Here is a 21,627-nt window from a genome sequence, read left to right on the forward strand (position 1 = left end):
TGAATAACAAAGAAAAATGAGGAATAATCTGAAAGTTTTCTGAGATGCAGTTCTCTCTTGAGGCTTTGTTCAAACCCTATCTCCTTCTGCCTCTTAAAACATGTTTCTCTAGCTGCCTAGGAATTTTTCTCAGATTCCCAATTCTTTATCTCCCTTCATTCTGCCCAAGTTGCTGTCAATGATTCCAAACTTTCCGAGACCACTGTAATTTTAAAGGGATCCAGATATGATATATAACATTTTTCCTGGACTCCCACAGTACCATCCCAGTCAGAAATAGAATGAAATTTCTTCAAATGCACTAACAGTTCATGATAGAGTGTGCATGACAAAGAAACACTTTAGAGCACAAGATATTTCAAATTAAGTAGCTTCCCATGGCTTCCCTATCTTGCTGAAAAAGATTCTGTGCATCTTCAAGGAGGGAAGTGATGGAGAATAAGGAGGGAGAGGCTGCTTGGGAGCAGTTGTGTGAAGAGACTACAAAGCAGTCTGCAATCGAAGAATGGTGGAAGCCTGCCAGAGGGCAGGCAGCAGTGGCTTAAGTGTAAGATGTAGAGTAAGGCAGCCTAGATGGAGTAAGACAGCAGGGAATGGGTTTATTTCAAATTTCTGTAAATTAAATGATATTCCTGTAATTAAAACAAACTAGCTCCCCCATTACAAAGAATATCACCCTGGAGCAATGATGACTGAGCACACAGATATGTACCAGGGACAAGAGAATAGTTCTATTATTATTTTAAAATAGTTCTTGGTTTTTGTAGTCCTGGAAAATTAACCTTTTTATCCTCTTCTTACCTGCTTCATTGGTTCTGATGACTCGTGATGGTGCACTTGGGTCTCCGGTCCCAATTTTGTTGGTTGCTACAACTCTGAACTCATACTCCACCCAAGGGTTCAGTTCCACAGCCATAGCAGACTCCATGTCACCACTTATCACATCTGGAACTGAAGACAGTAAAGAAATGTGTAGGTCACTCAGAAATCCGAAGCTCACATGCAGTGTCTCAATGGCACGTGGACTTTGTGATACAATATGGCCATCAGAAATGATAGACATCAAAGACCTAATATGTTGGAAATCACAGGTAGGTTTTTGGCACTGTGGTACTCCTGAAAAAACACAGATTGAAGGATATAGGGGTGAGCTTTCTGCATATTCACAGATGCATCATGGCAGATGTCTTTGTGTTGTCCTTTCAGAGCTGTTGCTAAGTAACGTGAAAGGAATGAAAAAAAGAAAAAAAATAAATCAGTGCTTTTAATTTATCATTGTTCTCTAAAGAGTAACTGTTCCCGCAGTTGCCGGTGGTTATTATTGTGACGAGCAGCAGTTTTGATCAATCTACTTGTGCTGTTTGAAAGTTTTTCTCACCTGTTTTTACGGTCTGCCAGCCAAGAGAAAAGGGACTGCGTGCTTGCAGGTTGTAGAGGGAGATAGGGCTGTGATTGTCTGCCCCAGGACTCCAGGAGAGTGTTGCTGTGGTGTCTGTAATTTCCTCCACTATTACAACCCCTGGGGGACCAGGAGGACCTAGAAACAAAGTGGAATAATCAAAAAGACCACACCATCAGCAATAATACAGAAGATGCATTCTGTAGGGACCCGGTGGAGTTCACTATCCATGAAATACACAGGGTTAAAATGCACACTGCTACATCACGGAGATATCTCACTTCCATGATTTCCCCTGGCAAATCGTGATTGTTTATACTCTTTAAATGCTGCATGGGTGAGGATCAATTAACTTGTCAGAATGACAGCAGAAGAACTGGAAATAGAAACGGATTAAAAAAAAATTCTCTGTTATAATTGTTCTGAACCTAAAATTAAAGGAAAAAAAGAGCAACTTTAAGAAGCATCCAGGCTAGGTGGAACAGTCGCAATCACATCTGTGCCAGCAGGAAAGACAAACAGTGTTCAAAATTAAGCACAGGTGGATGTGCTTCCTGAAGAACAATGATAATATTAACAACTGAATCAAGAATACAAAATTCATCTTTTTTCTCAAATTCACTCATTCAGGGAAATAGCCTGGATTACTCTCCTGCTGGAAGTCCATTAACTGTTTGATTGAAAGCTATTAAAACCAAACCAAAACCCCAACCCAAATATTTTGAAGGCTGATAATTGCTATGGTTCCATTAAAAACAAGCAGAAAACCCACAACAACTTCTCACTTGAGAATTAAAGGATTATTTATTCCATTTAGCTGCACCAAATGAGAATATGCTTATCACCATTTGTGTAGGCCATGTGACTGATCCAGTGAGTGAGGCCTCTGGTAGGAAACATGACTATGTAAAGAAAAATGTGGCTATAACGTCTCACTCCCACCTCTAATTTTTTTCTTTAATTTTTCCTGATATTGATATTACTGGTGTTAGAAAACACTGTTTGTTTGCACTTGCCAAATTAAATTGGAAGGAAGATTCTTCTGGTTTAGGATCCTCTTCCACAGTTTTTGTAATCAGATGTTTAGGGGAAAATGTGCGTCTCTGTCATGGGTAAATGCAGAATAAACATCTTTCTTGTGGTTTCTTATACTTAAGTGCTTATGTAAGTCCTGAAAGACGGGACTTAATACTTCTGTAAAACACTAATAGCTATAACTAATTATGAAAAATATGGATTTTTTTGGCATCCAAGACCTTTCTGATTCTTTTCCATCCTCCTGTTGTTGAAGGATGAGGTTTTGCTTCTGTTCCCACATAGATGGAGGCCTGTGAAATCAGAAATACACTGCTGGAGACTTTCTCCCAAAATGAAACTGCAGGAAGGATGATGATGAAAACAACTTTGCTGCTACGCTTTTGTGGGAACTCAATGCTCTTTGTGTGTATGATGAGCTGTAATGGAGCAGATCCTTTGGGTAACTCCATTCCCAGGAGCTGCGGTGAGCAGTGTGGTCCCACTTGCTGAACTGTCAGAGCTCAGCACCTGCAGATCACGGCGGCAAACACTTGGTTCTGGTGCTTCCATTTGAAGTGGCAGTTGCAGTTAGGATTTCTGCATTACTGAGCTCAGCATTATTTATTTTTTGTGCTATTTCATGCAATCAAATCTTTTACTGGCTAGAATCCTTAGACCATGAGTAGAAACAAAATTATCTGAATATCAAAGGCTAAAAAAAATGCCATTAATGGAAATATTTTTAGTTGCTGAGATTTTTTGTCATTTGCAGCTGCAAACAGCTTTATATTTCCTCTGATATGCCTTCAAAAAAAAGCACGTTTACATGAACTGTGACAACAATATGATCAGAGTTTCATAATAGTTGGGCTCTAGAGCTTCAGAGTGAAAGAGACATTGAATTCTCTAAACAAGAAAGGAAATCACACTATTCACTTGCCTCTGTTTGCTTGGCAATAGTCTACAAGCAAATAATTGACATTAAAATGTTGGAAATATATGTCATTCAGAAATAATAGCAATGAAAAACACAAATGAATGTTTGGAATTCAGAGGATTCAATTCTGTCAATTAAAGGAATGGAAGGAATTGCTCAAAATTTAGTATTATGAACGTATGATGGAACAGGATTTTTTCCACAATGTACTGCAATCCTCTTTGCAGGAGCTCAGGGCACTGCTCTGGGCTATGGGAAGAACAAGGTTTTCCACTTTGCCAGGTGTGATGAGCAGCTCGAGTGCTGGAAGTGTCTCCTCTTCCGCTGTTCTGTCTGCTCAGCAGGATTAACTTTGCTGTTGTCAGTGCCTTTCATTGAGTCACAAACAGTGCTGGGAAAAGATGGTGTCACCCCTTGAACACCTTGTGACTCTTGGCCTCTGGAGTCCCATCTTCATTTGCAGTTGAAGGGTCTTGCTTCTCTTCCTGGGAGAAAGCATTGCGGTAAGATGTGTCCTCTGCACTCCTACCTTCCTGCCAAGTGGTTGCTGTTCTTTGATGGGAAGTACCAGGTCAAGCCTTCAGCTCAGAATAGCAAGTCCTGGGGCTAATTTAATAAAATAAGATGATCTTCAATCTCCATCAGCTATTGTTTCAGGCTATCTGTTGATGTAGGAAAATACTAGTGGGATTTTTATTTGTAGCCATGAGGGAAAGTTTAAAGGTAAGCTGGGATCTTGATAAAATCAAATGCTTTTACTGGGTTGCAGCCCTAGGCCCAGAATTATATCATAGTCCCAAGTGCAAACAAAATTAAAGGGAAATACTTCCATACTTTTCCTCTAGAACAATATTTCTCCCCTGCACACCGAGTGTGGCTAAAGAGTTTCTAGTCACCGTATTATAGGCAAAAGAGCAAGCGTCTTGTTTATATAAAAATTTGTAAAATATATTTCTGTAGATGTCTCCTGCTAAATTCTCAATACATTTTGTTGTCGGAGCTCTCTTATGTTTTTTAAACCTTTTAAATGCATTCCTAGTCATGACAATGTGTCATTACGCTTTCTGAGATGTGTGCTCTTACAGTCTGCAGGATGACTGCTAAAAAGCATTTCCATTTCCAACAGCAGGCATTCTTGAAAGTGGATTAATAAAGGACAAAAGTCTCAGTGATGACAAATGTATGACAGGTAGCCAGGACCTGAGTGCTATGCAGATGTCACTCATTTTTGTAGAAATCTCATTAAATTTTATGCTTGGATGTAATCATTCATGGTGTCAGCCGGATGGCTAATGCAGAGAAGTTTTTCTCCCAAGGGCTGTGTTATTGTTCAGGATCTCTAAAACAATTTTTTAGTTGAGAATAGCCAATTGAGGAAAAAACGCACGGTCTGCTCAAATGCTTCTCTGGAAACTACACAGAAAATGACTGGTCATAAACGCACTGCAGTGCAGTCGACCTTCATAGAGAAGACATTTGGGGCTGTGATAAGCTCTTATGCTGCTCTAGGAGCACTGGAAACTCAGCATCAAGGATATTAGTCGGTTATCTTCTTTCAGAGGAATTTCATAGATTGATACTTCCTTTCAGGACATGCATGACTGCATTTTGGCAAACTTGTTTTATGTGTCTTTTTATTGTTGGAATGATCATCCTGAGAGGTCCTTTAGATTACTTGCCACGGTACAAAGTTAATGTGAGAGTTCTTGAAAGACCATTACCAATAATAGCCGTAGTCATTTGGTGAGGCAGTGCCCTTTCCTGTGAATCCCAGAATGTGCACTGATTTACTACACTGCAGCCTGACTAGGATAATTCGTACTTTTACTGAACAACTAAGAAGCCTGATACGCACCCGTTCATGAACACAGATTTTTTGACCTGAAGATTTTGCTTTCTGAATGACAAGGTGTACTGGCTTGTCATCAAGAAGATGAGAGGTCATGAAAAAAAGAACAAGAAAGAGATAGTAACTACAAAATGATGGAAAAGGTGCTTGAGAAAGCAGGAGCTTGACTGTTTCTTGTAGCTTAAATCCCTCTTGCTGTGCCCACCTAAGACAGATGAAGTGTTTGCACATGGTGGGAATAAGAGGGTGAAGAAGAAGTTTGACATATAGTAAAAAAAAAAAGACACTATGGCTTTAGTGGATACATGCGTATCTCCATTCCCTCCACGTGTGGTGTACCCACGTGGTTTCTGTAAAGTAGCTACATAGGGATCCTGGGCAGATGGAGAGCTTATACCCCAAGCAGTGGCAGAACAGACAGGGAGGTTAGATCCAGGGTTGGAAGGTAAGAAAGAGAAGACAATGTTTCAACCTGAATAGTCTTGACTCATTCCATGGATGAGGGTCAGAAGAAATTGCTGGCGTCCTGTCTGAGAAGGCTGTTGTCAGTACACATGTCATTTCATGCTCCTTTGCCCTGATGACTTCTCTACCTTTCAGAAACCTAAAAGTAGAGAATTTGGGCAAGAACTCCTTGAAAGCTGCTGAGCATTGTGAGCTCAGATGCCAGACTGTAGCCTGGAGCCTCTGAGCTGGATCTTCGTGTTGTGGTAGTTGTGACTTAACACAAAATGTATGGACAGTACAGAGAACATGAACTGAAATTTCACCTTAGGAGGAAAAGTAGCGGTATCCTATGGATTGCACTGTGAATGACATAATTAGCAGATCCCAAATAGCATAAGAAAGTCAATTTTGGACATGCCTCTTTCATTGGCATGTCCTGCTGACTACCTTTAGCACTGCAGGGCTTCACTTGCCAGCTGTCCCAATTATGATCCATGCTGCCTCCTTCACTCTCTGCAGTCACAGTGTGGGCACCAGCTCTCCCAGAAATGCATGGGCCTCTTTCAGGCATTGAGTTCGTGAACATCACCACATCTGATTTGTGTTTTAGTACTTGTTTCCAGGCACTTTTTTAAACTGAAGTTATGAATTAAGTTGAGGTTTGTAAAAAGGTTTCTTAGAGAGAACAAAGGGTCTTTTTAAACTTAAGAAAACCCACCTTCTAAAGATATGAATCTCTTTCCCTTTCACACCATTGAAGATATAACAAAGGTCCTGTTACAAGATCAGATAGCTGCAAGTGCTTCAGTCTGGAATCTGTGGGTTAAAGGTCTCATGCTCCTTCTACAGTAATATACTATCTTCCAATATTGTAAATGTTTCAGATACATTGATATATCAAAAAGGGCCAAAACACAGATCTGAACTCTAGCACTGATCCCGTGTGCTATTATATAGTCAGCCAGTCCCTATCATAATTTCAACCCTGTGCAATTATGACCTTCCCAGCCAATGCCTTGGGACAATTAATGGATTACCATGGGCTGGGGCAGTTTGTTGTGCCCATCCAGTTTTGAGAGGGGAGGGAGATCGGGAATGTAGCTGTGTGGATGGGAACTGCGTTGTACCACTGGCCTCAGAGACCAGTTTACTATTACAAACTTATTCTGTGAGTCCAATTAAGGGGGTCTGTGCTTAGGGCATCTTCATGGCCTTTGCTACAGCTCAAATGTAATTTCAAGGACCAGCAATATTCTGCTGACCTTGTTTACGTTCCATTTAATAATGTCGAGTCTGATGGCCTTTAAACCCAAGTGCTTGTCTTTAAGTTTTATTGGCAACATCACACCTGAAAGGAGCAGTGTGGTCAACTTAACCAGCAGTTCCTGTGTTATATTTGCTCCAGGTCAGTGGAGTTCAGAGGAAACATTACCTCTCCAAAAATATATCATGAGAGTGGATTTCTTGCTTAAATTGGTAGTTTTGCCAGTCTACAAGATGAAAAGCTTTAACTTCTTTTTTATTTTTAGACCACAAAACGTGTACTTTTAAACCACAGTTTGTAGTCACAAAGGCTTTCATCCCTTCACACTACAAGCTTGCTTTCTGCTCTATTTCAAGATCTTACATCTTCCAGGTAGCTGTTTGATCTTAAAGCTCATTTTACTTGCAGCAGGCACACATAGTGCATTTGGTTAGCTTTCAGTGCACAGTCTTACAGTACATGTTATGCATTGTAGAAGAAAGTTGGTTTCCATCTTATTTTTTAAGGAATCTTCTTGCCATGAATATTGTACTAATATTTGTATAGTTAAAGGATTTTAATTGGTTTTGTGTATGCTAATAAGTTTCCAAAGTACAGCAGTGACGCAGAGAATTAAGAACACTGGACATTTTTTTTTCTTCCTCTAGAAAAGCACAATGTCTATGGACATCTCTAACAATAGAAAACCCATTTTGAGCAGCAAGAGTGAAAAGGATAAAAAAAGCAAACAAAAGTGAATGAACTATTACTAAAATACCTGGAAAATACCTGGCATCTGTATCTACTCAAACCCTTAAGTAAAGACCAATGAGATAGTACTGAAAAAAAAGTCAACTGTATTAATGCTTAGAGATCACAGATCTATTTGTAACAGAACTGATACCAATAAATTATTTATCTTTCAGTTTCTCCTAAAACATATTTTATAATGTATATGTAATACAAAAATATTTTATATGAATATATAAAATAATAAAAATACTAGATGTGTTGAAACAATCTTTTATGTGATCGTTGATGAATACAAGAAAACACGCAGTAATAATTTATCTGCATTTTATTTATTTGACCTCTTTTTGTTACAAAGATGGCACTTTTTGTTCTTCAGCACCTCGAATTAAAAAATTAAGCAAACTTGTCTGGCTACTGCAAAGAGCTAATGTAGCAGTCTATTTCTTTGCTATGCTCTCCCAGAGTTGGTTACCTTGTAGTGTCAACTTTCACTACAGATTACAGTTTACACTGTTTACACTGCAGAGAGCTGAACATTGAATAAGTTATTTTAGGACTAGTATCCTTTGCTCCTTTGAGAAACCAGAGATCAGGCTGCACTGTGTCTAGAACAAGTATGCGGAGCAATCTGAAAGAAAGTTGATAATTTGGAGATGAGCTGACTGCTGCATAGACTGTTTTAAGGCAGTGTGTAATGCAGCATCAGCATCTGAGTAGTTTGCAATCAATGCTACTAACTCTTTTGAGTATTATGTATTGTAAACCAGCTTTGCAAGAGTAATTTACGAATAGGACTTAAGTGATGGAATTTATTTGACAACTTAAAGTTATTGAGCCCAGTAATTTATTACGGCAAAAAGCTTTCATTTATTAAATAAATATTAAAATACTAGAGAGTTGATACTGTTGATTAGGCACTGAATCTTTCACAGACTAAAAAATTCTTTTACTTCACAACCTTGTATTCCTAACTAACTCAGTCAAAATGATCCTAAAAAGCAAGGTGATAGAAGAAAGAGATAACTGAAAAATAACCTACATCATTGGTGTTTGTGGTGTCACTGTCATTGCTAACAATATAGAGGTTTATACAGGAAAAATCACTCACTCAGCTTTAAATGTTTGAAGCACTATCCAGTTCACATTGGGCAATGGTATCATGGTAAGTTTTGCAGTGATCCCCTAATCTGAAAGAAACTCCCTGATGTTCTCAGAATCTGCTGCTGCACCAGAAGTATCACCCAGAGCAGGTGAAAGGGATTTCTAGTCTTATCAGACTATAGAGACCCTCATACTGGTCTCTGTGAAAGCATGTTAGACTCCTGTGTGACGTTCCCAGCTCCCACTATTTTTCTTGACTGAACTGTGCAGATGCTTTTCTAAGCCAACTCTCCAAACTTGCAGAAGAGCGAGAAATATACAATAACTGGTTTTGTTAGGAGGTTTTTTACTCAATCTTTTCCTTACTGCAGCCTGTGGCAATGCTTCAAATGAGTTTGTTAGAAACGGTCAGTTTCAAGAGCAAAGGGATTTTGCCAAAAGTGAATGTAAGAAGTAGCCTTCTGCTCTTAACTATGAGTTCTGCTGAAGTTCTTCAAAACCTCACTGTTTATGAGTAACGGATTTTGTACTGACGAATTAAATAAGCATCAAGAGAAAAACATTGTTGACCTTTTTTTAATGTAGTTGATTGGACCAATTAAAGGTAATAAAGGTTAGCCCCTTCACAGTGTCAAGTTTTCTTATGACGGAGTATTTAGTGTTTTAAATCTCTCTACACTGAAACATGGTGGAATCACAGGATCATGAACATATCCTTTGTCATGAAAATATGAATGCATATTTCATTTCAAATTTCTACAGCTTCTACAGTGGGGAAATAAGAACATAATAAGCCCTTTTTGGATGACAAGCTTTGAAAATCAAATTAACTTACCAAGCGGGCATTGTCTTGAACAAAACCTGACACATTGCTGGCTATAAGAACACCTGAGACATCTGTGAGATGCAAGCCTCCTGGCTGGTTCTTGGGTGTTTGGTAACTGCGTTTGTGGTCATATCATTAGTGTCAGAACACAACATGCATATTTATCTTGTATTAGAGCCTTCTGCTTTAGTAATCACTTCTTTTGAAAAATCAGAATAGAGATAGCTGGACTACTGGTGTGCCAATGATAGCTGGAAAAGCAGCCAAGCTGAAACATTATGATATTCTGCTATTCTGCTACTTAATATTCACTGAAATTTGAAGATCTGGGTGGATAAATAAAGACTGGTAGCCAGACAAAGCACATGACGTGGGAAAACTATTCTTGAACTGATGTCAAGAACAGGATTGACATTCATAAAAATCATAAATCACTTCTGCTTCCTAAAAGGCTGATGACTTCATGTGCTGAGGCAAACATTTGTTGACTGTATAGCAAATATCTATATTCTCCTGTAAATATCCTTGTTTGCATAGCAAACAGCTATTCTGCACATATTTTCCTTGGGTGAGCAAACAACACAAGACATAAATGAAGTGAAATCAGGCAATGACTCAGATGTCAGGAATGTAAGTCCATAGCTGTAATTTTTGTTGTATTTGTTCACTCCAGTAAAACTATTTCTTTGACCATCAGACATACATAATTCTTCTTATGGGATTCCTCTGATGTAGCACATTTGTGTGGGCCTGGTGCCAGCATAGTTACCACCCTGTGTGAAAAGCTGTTTTCTCTTCTGGTTGTCCTTGATCTGTACCAGCCTTCCCTATATACTCTCTTTTGCTGCTACGGGCTCTGATGACTGTCTTCCAGAAAATCTTGCAGTGGTATTTAAGTCTTTACCACTATCTGCCTCATTGCCCTGCTGGAGGGCAAATCTGTTGAGAGGACACGTCTCTGCTTTGCCCCTTCACACTTCAGTGTATCTGTGTAACTGCTGACAGTGGTTTCCCTGAGGACTATGTTCATTTTTTGGGCAGTAGTCAACTCAATGAAAGAAGCAAATATTCGGGTTGCTAGAGGTACCCTAAATTGTGCCCTACACAGTCAGGCTCTCATTTGTTTGTCTCCTGACTTCTGTGCCCCTGGCTACTCTGCCTCAAAAAGGGAGTTGAATGCATCTTGATCCCACCTAATCTACTGCCTGCAGGTATAGCATGCTCTTGAGGAGAGACAAATGTGATTCTGAGGCTGGGTCTGAGACAGCTAAAAGGAGATATCCTACCTCATATGTGAGCATTGCAGTTACTGAACTACGCTGTGTTTTGCACCGCCTCTTCTGCCTTAAATCAATCTTGGCCTTTGAGATAAGTCCTCTCTCTCATCCTCCCCATATTCAAAGAGTAAAGGACCTCTCTGGGGAATTCCACAGAGTCAAGGTGTGTATCTAGAGGGGATGATGGATCTCAGATGAATGAATAAAATATCATCCCTAATTTTTTCAGGTACCTAATAATAAGAACAACTTGTGATGATGAATTACAGACAATTTTATAGAACCATATTTTGGAGAGGAAATGCTTTTTCACATTGGGTAGTAGCCTACCAGAATATAATAAACAGATGATGTCAGGTATGTCAGGACAGAAGTCCTCTGAAGGTCGCTGTCGACTAGCATGAGTCTACTGAAATGCTTCTCATCCATAACCAATGCCAAGATTAAAATTCAAGACACTTAAGCTGGAAAGCTAATGTACTGCGTGGCAGGACCAGCTGCTAGCAGAACATCTCTTCATAACGAAATCCACATTCTTGTTAACATTAGAAAAATGAAACAGAAAGGGGAAAATAAATAACTTGATCTGGAAGAACAGCATTTTGGGAGCAGAGAAATTACTAGGGACCACTAAAAAGTTGTTTTGTACTTTAATATACATAATATAATCACATTTTCAAAGCACTTAGAAAAGAATTTATGTTTTGTTTTGAGCAGTGGATGCTGACAGGACTTGGATCTTGGTTTTGTCTAAACATTGTCTGGAATATCTTTTGATATATAATTATGAAGAGTTCCTGAAAGAGTTTCAGTAGATAAAAATCTTTATGGAAATCATGTTAGACATGTATTTTGTTTCAACTTATCTAAAATCATGAACTGTGAAGTAATGAATTTGAAAATGGTTTGAAAATGGTTTTTAAAAATCTTAAACTGTTGTGCAAAGTTGCAGAACAGAAAGTCGCTGCTGTCTTAATTTGTTTTGTTATTCACACACACATATGCGGACATATGTAGTAAATTCAGAAATCTTCTTGTACCATTAATTGCCTCTTTGTAAGTAATTAGACACAAAATAATTGATATTTACTTGACACTATTCATTCTCATTTTAGATTGTCTTTCACCGGTGATATTTTTGGAATTTAACTTCTACTACATAATTCAGGGCAAAGAAGAACAAGGGCAAAAATAATGACATAATTGGTTCATTGGGTTATACTCCAATAGAGCAACTATCAAGGAGTGTTTCAAAAAAGATGAATACGGTTTAAGGATACTCATTCCTTCTCCACAATATATGATACTGAGACAATGCAATTGCCTGAAAATGCAGTGGTGAATGCTTGTCTGTTGAAGATCAGTGTGTTAGTTATAAGCAATAGGAGTCTAAAAAGAGTTTGTTTCTCTTTTCTCCATCTGAAGAGGCTGCAGCAAGGTACAGGTGTCTTCCAAGTCCCTTGTAATACAGTTCTAGAAAACTGTCCTTTGACTTAAAAATTATGCTCCAGTTCAATACATAGTTCAGTATGAATTTAGGCAGTTTGCTAATAGCAATAATTCTGATTATTCTGATTATCATGAATATCTAAAGGAGGGAAAAGTAGATTATTTTAATTTAATTTAATTTATTTGGTATATCAAATTTATTTCCTGTAGAAATGGTGTAAGCGAAACAATTCTTTGAGTAAAAATTACAGTGATATATTAAAAAATACCAGACAAACTTTACAATATAACTAATGATTGAAATGTTGTTGTGTGCAGGTATGATATTATCAGCATTCAAAACTGGCATTTTCTGCAGAGGTAAAAGGAAAGAGAGTAAGGTCAGAACAAGGATGTGCTGCAGCTTTGCTCATATCGGTACTTCCAAGAGTTCATAACAAAGCTTCTGCTATCTCAATTTGGCCATGGGCTGTAAGATTTTAAACACAAAGATGTTTTGTAATATGAATAAAATGAAATTATTTTGTCTAGAAACTATATTGGAATTACAGAATAATATAGCTTTGGATTTCAGAATTTACTGCATAGTGGTAATGAGTAGTCTTCATAGATGACGACTTCCTCCATCAGGTGGAATTCTTCAGAGATTACTGAAATACATATTGAAACATTTGTTGCTGCTGGTGTCTTCTCCTAAGCAATGTCCTGTATCTCCAAAAGCCAAACCTAAAGAAGTTTGAAAGGTGCTGCAATTTGGGATCATCAGACAGTGTCAAATTACAAATCACTGAGTGCACTCTATAAACTGAGATAGGTGGAGAAAAAGAATTAGAGATACTGAAATGAAAATGAAGTGCCTGTAACAGATAGATTAGATTCTCTGAAATATTTTGGATTTTTGAAACGCTGAAGAGGAATCATTTGCGACTTCGCATTGAATGTGCTTTAAACATTTTCTGCAATATAAAACAAAATCATCCTACATTTTTTTAGTGAAAGCAATACTGACACTGCAGGATCTTATTGCCCTCATTTGCATAAGTTTTACAGATATCTGAAAGAAATTAACTAATTCAGCAAACTGACAATATCCTATAATTTAATGAAAACTGAATTTTACTTCAGCACAAAAGCAGACACACAGTATAAAACATTTTGTGAAAGCGATGCAAACATTTCTTACTGTATCCTATAATTATCCAATCATAGAAACAAGAAAAGAAGAACATTATAAGCAAAGTATATATGAATTTACATTCTATTATAAAGCAGACATAGTTTTTGTTTCATCGGAAAGGTGGCGTGGTAATGAGACACCCACATACATATATTCTGATACTGCTTACAACGGCCTTTTTTTCCCATCTCAAAACTTTTCCTGAGAGAAGCATTTATTTTCTACATCAAATTCAATAAACTCATTTACATAGCTAGTATTCTTAAAAAAAAATAATTCTGTAGCCAGTCTGCAGTGTCCTGGATAGTAGCAAGCTAAGACATTTTTGTCACTTTATAAATTCAATGGCATTAAAGTTGAGATAGTTTTGCTTATCCATAGAGCCTCCAGCTCCTGTCTGAGAGAGGTAAAAGTAATACATAAGGTCTTGCATAACCCACACGGATGACTCAGATTTCATAAGGCAACTAAAATGGCATTATATGTCTGTGTTGAGGCAACTGAATATCACCATCCCAATAGCGCCATAGCTCACAGAAATTTGATGGTCATCAAAGTGACTTTATGGAAATACTTAGCTACTTTCATCAAAAAGTGAAGAGCCCTGCAGTCAGCCAGAAACATTCTTTATCATTTAAAGCATATATTTGTTCTAAAAGTGATGGATATGAACATATCAAATCTAAAGAAGTGGTGGAATGTGGTAGAATAAGTATTTTTGAAATATTATAATCTCTAAATTGCTTTTATTTTTTTTTTTTTTATCTGGAGTTTTTCAAATACTAATAAAATATCTACCTTGATTTATTCTTTAAAAAATTGTATGATCCACAGTGAGGCTACCCAGCTGTGCTACCTAGCAGGGATCCTTCTATTTTGACATAGCAGCACCCACTAGTTGTAATGCCAGTAAGTGGACTGTAAATCCTCAACTCCCATCAGGCACTGGACACACGCATGCAAGCGCACATATAGAATTAGTGCAGAATGTGGAAATACTCTGCTTAACAGAGTGCACATATGCTGCTAACGGCCTGCTTCACTGTAAGCTAACTGGTGTCCTAAACAGGATCTGGGACCCTGCAAGACAGTGACTCTGTGTTCCTGTACACAATCATTGAATGGCAGGTAAAGCAACTCAATAGATTATGGGGCTCGGCTAAAGAATCAGTAAAAATTTGGTGGTCACAATTCCATGTGACAGAAACAAATTCCTGTCATATTAGGGGGATTTTGTTTTATTGTTCATATCTATCATTTTACAAAACACTGCCTGGTCCCTTCTCATAGGAAAGGAATGAATATTCCTAAACCATTACACCTGAAAGAATGGCTTGGCCACAAGATAAAACGTAAAGCATCCTGTAAAAAAGCACAGAACCCATCATTCCTACCTTACGCAGGCCTGCGAATGCTGTCTACATTCTAAGTAATCTGGAATGCCTTTTGGGCTGTTACCTCTCTTAAGACTCTACATCAATTAACCAACTGTCTTCATTGTCATGTCTGCCGATCAGTTTATGGTGAAACTGCTTTCAAAGACAAGTAGGTTAATCACAAATGTTTTCAGCAGTATGTAATCTGAAGAATAATGCATAGGACAGATGTCCCTGAAGGCCACATATTTAAATTCCCCAGTACAACAGTTTCTGGTGATAGTGTTTTCTGGCGGCACCGCGAGCGTACTCACCCCTAACAAGCAGCTCTGTCTCATCCGACACGGTGTCCGCTGCGGTCTGAACCCTGCAGCCATATCGCCCGGCATGCATCAAGAGGATGTTCCTGATCATTAAATCTGCAGAGGACGCTTGCTGAAACAGGGATGAAGTGCCAGTTTAGAATTCAGTAAATTCGTGTTCAAGGTAGTTCATGAGGGTGTTTTGTACCGCGTGAGAAACTCATGATTGCAACTTTCATCTTACAACATTTGTGTGCCCTAATACCCTCTTTTGAGGATTACCAGAACACGGCGTTTATAAAATTATTAATAGAGATTAAAGAAGAGGATTTCAAGTTCTTAATAACTTTGACTTTGCTTAAAGCACACTGTGCATATTTGCATGCTCAAAGAAAATTATTCCAAACTAGCACAAAGAAATTCATTAAGGAGATGAACAGAAATATTTTGGATGTAGTCCTCGATATTAAAATGTCCTCTTATTAATAAAGGGCTCCTTCTTCCTCTTTCTCTTCCGTACAATGTAGTGACATTTGGAATATGTATCTCTAATGAAATTAAGATAACTTATAAGATAATGTTGATTGATTTTTATTATCATAGGGGAAATTAATACTAAATATGATTGAGAAAATATGAAGAGATCCTCATCTTTCCTGTTGAAATCCGTATATGTTTAAATCTGAAACATGCAATCCCTGAATGAGTTTACACAGAGAACCAGTTCAAATTTTTATTTTTTACTATTCTAGCCAACACTAATTACAATGCACAAAAATTATGAGCAGAAAAGAGCAAATTAGAAAGTAGAACAGCCTTTTGGAGGATAAATGGCTTTTGCTAAGAATCTTTGTATTATCTCATAAATTAAAGCAATAATATCAGATTTTGCATGTACAAAATCATTGTTATATCCAAAATTACTGGAGTCAGCAAATATTGCTCCATCAGATTTAGTGAGCCCAAGTCCATAGACACTGTTGATTTAATATTGTCACTACTCAGGGAAAGAACAGGTAAGTACAAACAAAAGCCACCTTGACCACACGGTGTAGCAATTGCAGTTTACTTTCTCAATTCTGTGTTCTAAAAATGCTTGCAACTTTTTGATTTAATGTAAGCATCAACAATTTTAGCAAATGACCATAAGTATTTTTGTTCCTTTCAAACAATTTTTTTGTGCTGCAAATATTTTTAAATCGCCTTATCATTGCTGCTTTGTACAATAGGTGAGTCTTACATGTTAAAGTTTCTCAACGTTAATGTAGAGTTTGTATAATACTATATAATAGATTACATATAATTAATATTTTGGCTAGAATTATGTGATATATAATATATAATTATGACACATATAGTACATTTTATACAAAGATATAGTATAATATTTTATAATATAATGTAATAAATATATTACAATATGGTATATATAATATTATATATTTGTTGTACAAAATTATATTTACCATATATCTTATATTGTACATAATATTAACAGTTGATGGCTATATAATTAATGTAATGTAATATAATGTAATATAATGTAATTACTGTAACTTATATATTATATGCAAGTGTTTATATGCACCTCCTTGGTGTTTCACTTTAAGAAACATTTATCGAATATAGACATTTCTTGTCTCAGGTTTTATTTAGTTTGCTGATTAACGAAAGGTTGAGAGTCTCCTGGAATGACATGTTCCCTCATGTTCCCTGTGTCATAATATTCTTGTATACTGGTTCTAATTTGAGTCATTTTGATCCTGCATGAGTAGAATTGTACCCTGCATTCAAAATAACGTCTTACTAGGGGTGTACATGTTGATAATTCTCTAGCTGTGCTGCAAATAGGTCACTGACCTCACCTACGTTCATATTTGCCTGGGTATTTTTTTTGCATATTCTGTGCTCAGGTAGTTGCACTCAAATCTTTATCCTTCGTAATCATTTGCAAGGTGTGACTTCCCACTTTATAAACAGTCCTCCACACACGCATGCCATTGTGCTCTAAGTATTACACTTCTTGTCTGTTCCCATGTGTTATTTTCATCATCTGCTGTATTGGTAATAGGTCCAATTTTGTACCATACAATTGTCATTTGCATACTTTTATCTTTTATGCCAAGCTTAAAGGGGGCCTACAGGAAAGCTGGAGAGAGACTTTTTACAAGGGCATGTAGTGATAGGACAAGAGGCAATGGCTTTAAACTGAAAGAGGGGAGATTTAGATTAGATATAAGGAAGAAATTCTTCGCTCTGAGGGTGGTGAGGCACAGGTTGCCTAGAGAAGTTGTGGATGCCCCATCCCTGGAAGTGTTCAAGGCCAGGTTGGATGAGGCTTTGAGCAACCTGATGTAGAGGAGGATGTCCCTGCCCATGGCAGGGGGGTTGGAACTAGATGATCTTTGTGGTTCCTTCCAACCCAAACCATTCTATGATTCTATGATTCTAAAGTCATTAAAGACAAGATGAAATACATTGGTTCCAAGATCCAATCTTCCATAATCTACTTTTTCCTTTCCAGGCAGAAGAACTCCTTTTTAGCACATCTTGGCACACCTTCTTCAGCCAATCTACTCTTTACTGGAACTGAATTTGTCATAATATTCCACGTAGCACCAAGACAAAATCTTTACAGAAGCAAAGAAGGAAAAGAGAGGTGGGATATCAAGTTTGCCACTGAGACCAAAGTGAATGTGGGCATGATCTGTAGCTTAATAACCCTGTAGGTCTCAGAGTGTAAACACAATGGTAGTGTTTTGCCTTCTGAAGGGGACTTGTTAATGATATAGCTGTAGGGAAGATTCTCAGACCAGTCAGACCATATTGCAATTCCTATGTTATTGCTCTGGCATATGGGAAATCATAGCATTGGGAAAGAATATCTGCCTACTTTTCAGCTCTAAATGCAAAAGAAGAACACACACTCCTTCAAGCAGTCAACTTCAGGGTACAAATTTTTTAAGTTGTCTAGCACAGCATCATTTACTTGCCATTGAAACACGGATTGCTCAAGATGATTAGTCATTCTGGTACAAAGCCTTAGCTATTAGAAGGATAAGACCAGAATTAGTTCACGTTTTCTCTCTCTTGAGGGTAATTTACATTTAATGTGTGTTTTGTTGTTAAGTGGGAGGAAAAGCGTAATGGATAGCAACTGTCTGGTTTCATTGCTCAGAAGCTGCTAAAAATCTTAGCTGTCACTCTAACTTCCAGAGGGTTCATGACTGTGTGAATCCTAATATTCTTATCAGGAAAAATATATGTATTTCATCTGCACACCTGTGTAACTGGGCAGACAAGCAGTAATTGAAAGAGTCATTGCTGTAAGTGGAGAGCAGTTCAGTACAATAGATTGCCATGAAACACATTTATTGCAGCATAACAGGATGTGCAGCCAGCATTGCTTAGGGTGTGTGAGTGGAAAGAAATTAAACTCAGTGTGTTTCATACAGATGGATGTATGCTAAAACATTAGATTTATGATCATGGAAAATAATGAGACATTTTAGCTTCCATTTAGGTAATTAGGAGCTATGTTTTACCAGGACCTCTAAAAAATATCATATTATTTGCTGTTCAGTGGTATTTATAAAGTTATCTCTATGAATTTTACAGACTCTTCCTAGTCTTGGAAGATGGATTATTTTGTTGATCAGTTTATCCTGTAATGAGAGGTTCAAGGCCACAACAGGGCCTGAGGGGGTTAAACTGCTGTGCTGGTCTTCCAAATCTTAAGAAAATCTCCACACCATGTCATTGCAGCTGTTGCTGAAATTTGAGTGATTACAATTCAGTTTAAAAAAAACAAAACACTAAGTGGGAATGCAGCAGAGACTCCATTAAGAAAAAGGACAGAAGCTTTGTCTTCTGCTTTCAGTCTTCTCTGAGTCAAGAAAGACATAATGCTTCAGCAAACCAGAGACATATCCTCCTCTTTGGGGAAGACGAAAACTGAGTGACACGGATGCAAACAGTGAGAAAGATCTCTCGTGGACTAACCTGAGTTAGAACAGCCTGGTGTATCTGCAACCATGTGGTCCTAATGTTATTCAAAGCTGAAATTAGTGGTGTTTAAACGTCTTTGTCTACATCTAAATTATGACTTTACTAAGTGTACATTTTTAAAAGCTGCTTTTTATTCCATTAATTTTATGCTCTTCTGTGACAGGGCATTTTTTTCAGTAAGTGGACAATTTCAAAGTAACATTTTGTTAGAAAAATCTATATTTCTTGGTGTTCTGGATATAATATACTGCCCATTTAGCCAAGTATTGAAAGTATTTCTATTTACTCAGTGTAAACTTCTACCGTGTGGAATATATCTTGTACTTTACTGAAGCTAAGACTTAAAGAAAACCAAACCAAACAAAACCAGATAGATTTAACCACCAACTTCTAATTATTTTAAGGTAAGGTAAACATAACCTTCAAGGCCACCATCAGCTCTCGACCTACTGTGACTCTAAACACACTCCTGGTCTTCATTAAGCTGCGAATAAATAGTATTACAGCTATCAATGCATTCTGTCATGACTAATGGTTCTCTCTAGAACAACAAATTATTATATAATTCCTATTATGCTCCTGAGTATCCCATTCATCAGGTTCTGGGCAGCTCCAGTTCTCAGTGATGTGTCAGTCTATTGTTCTCTCTTCTCCAGTGTGGCATGTTATCTGAGGTCACAGCTGTGTCTGCAATGCATCTAATTAACTTTACCTTTAAGGTATTGTGTGAAGCAATTTTTCACAAGGATCAGTGCCACATAGACACAGCATTTACTTTTGATGCGGAGATTTTTCCCCAAACTCAGAAAGACTCAAAGGAGCATGTAATATGCATGCTTTGCTCAGTGAGAATCACCTTGTTGGATTTGTCTTTTGCACCCATTGCCCTCATGCTGGGGATTTGCAGAGAGAAAAAAAAAAAAGTCAACTTGCGGAGAACTTACTGTTGGTGAATTAATATTTCTTCAGCCATCCCACATCCCCACAGAAAGGAAGCTGTATGTAGATTTTTTGCTTTCTATTTCATAAATCTTAAGAAGTTGTGAGCTGCTTTGCAGTAAAGGAACTTTTACATATAGTTCTTCAAGTGAAGAGGATTACACTTACTCTTCCTGTGAGAGCGAGTTCATTATCTTGAGGCAGTTGCTAGGAAACCTCCCTGTTAATCTGTCCATTCCTTTGCTGAGTTTTTATCTCTAAACCAAGGTGGTTTATTCAGTATCCAACCTTTTCTTTTGAAGGCTTTGCACAAGAACAATCTACTATCTGCCCACATTTGAAATGGAGCTCACAGTTACACCGTAGAGCACTTTTTAAACATCTAGTAAGTCTCTTCTTTACTTTCCCCTGCCTCTTCCATGGAAGAATTAAACATTGGTTTGATTATTATACAGTTTATCACATATGTTCAAACTATAGAATCATATGTGGAAAGTATATATGAAACTTAGGAATCTTAAATCATTCTCTTGTCATTATATCAATCCTAACTTTCATTTAATCTGTTTCTAATGCTGCTCATTTTCCACATTGATCATCATACTTCCACACTCCAACTGCAGTTCTATGAACATAGCACTGATTTATCTTGGAAAGGATGAAAAGACAAGGAGGTTCAAAATACTGAGTAGTCAATAGAGGTGACGGGATGACTTGCAGCTCTCAGCTTCTGCACTGCAAAGGCCTGGGGTCTAGAAAGGCTGCCTATTAGTGTACTAAGGATTCAGATTGGGAACACAACCTGGACAAAATGCAGTGAAAATTGTCTCTCTGCTTGGGAAGAATATCTCTAAAACGGGTGGTGAGACTATTATAAATGGTCCTGATTCAACAAAAGCTTAAATCAATGGGAAAAAAGAGTGGGCAAACACTGACTGCCATTGAAGGAAAACTTTTATGATGAAAGCCTAAGCAATGTTTGAGTAATTTCTTTATGATGACTATGGGGGTTTACTGAGGCTTGCTGGCTATCATCTAAATCTCTTGTCAGTGAGAGGTGAGGATGCTTTCCTACAAAGTGGTTTCTACACAGAAGAGAGTGCTTGGGAGATAGATACAAAAAGCTTGAAAGTACTTAAACATTTTGTAAGGTCATATTCAGTATAAACTGAGAACAGTAAAACAATGGTCTATAATTGAATGGGACTCAGATTTGATCCTAAACAAAAATGACCTGGATTGTTAGTGCTATCTTATTCAGCTTAAGTGATTATTTAAAATATATGACTGTTTTTACAGATAACACACAAATTAGGTAAATTCCTGACTCATACATCATTTGATTTAGCAAAACAGCCTTTATTAAAGACATTCAGTCAGATTGAATTGAAAAATTATTTCACAGTTGAATTTGATTGTCTGACATATTTGATTAGCAATGAAGTTTTATTTTTGGTGAATTTATCTGAAGCAAACTAATGATCTTACAGAATAACTTCATGGCAATGTGAGCTTTGTACCATCAAC

General features: G+C 37.4%; 1 protein-coding gene across 2 annotated transcripts in view; it reads right to left on the reverse strand.

The window, feature by feature from the left end:
* Window positions 1-21,627, reverse strand: part of CNTN5 (contactin 5) — a 272,212-nt gene that overhangs the window by 43,210 nt on the left and 207,375 nt on the right. For both annotated transcript variants that reach the window (XM_086613912.1, XM_086613903.1), the window contains exons 13-15: window positions 15,166-15,286; window positions 1,379-1,537; window positions 802-951 (exon numbers count right to left, since the gene is read on the reverse strand). In XM_086613912.1, the coding sequence (XP_086470038.1) occupies window positions 802-951; window positions 1,379-1,537; window positions 15,166-15,286 (430 nt within the window). The remainder of the gene's footprint in view (window positions 1-801; window positions 952-1,378; window positions 1,538-15,165; window positions 15,287-21,627) is intronic.

This window comes from Tauraco erythrolophus, chromosome 1 (assembly GCF_009769465.1).
Source record: "Tauraco erythrolophus isolate bTauEry1 chromosome 1, bTauEry1.pri, whole genome shotgun sequence".
Taxonomy (NCBI): Eukaryota; Metazoa; Chordata; class Aves; order Musophagiformes; family Musophagidae; genus Tauraco; species Tauraco erythrolophus.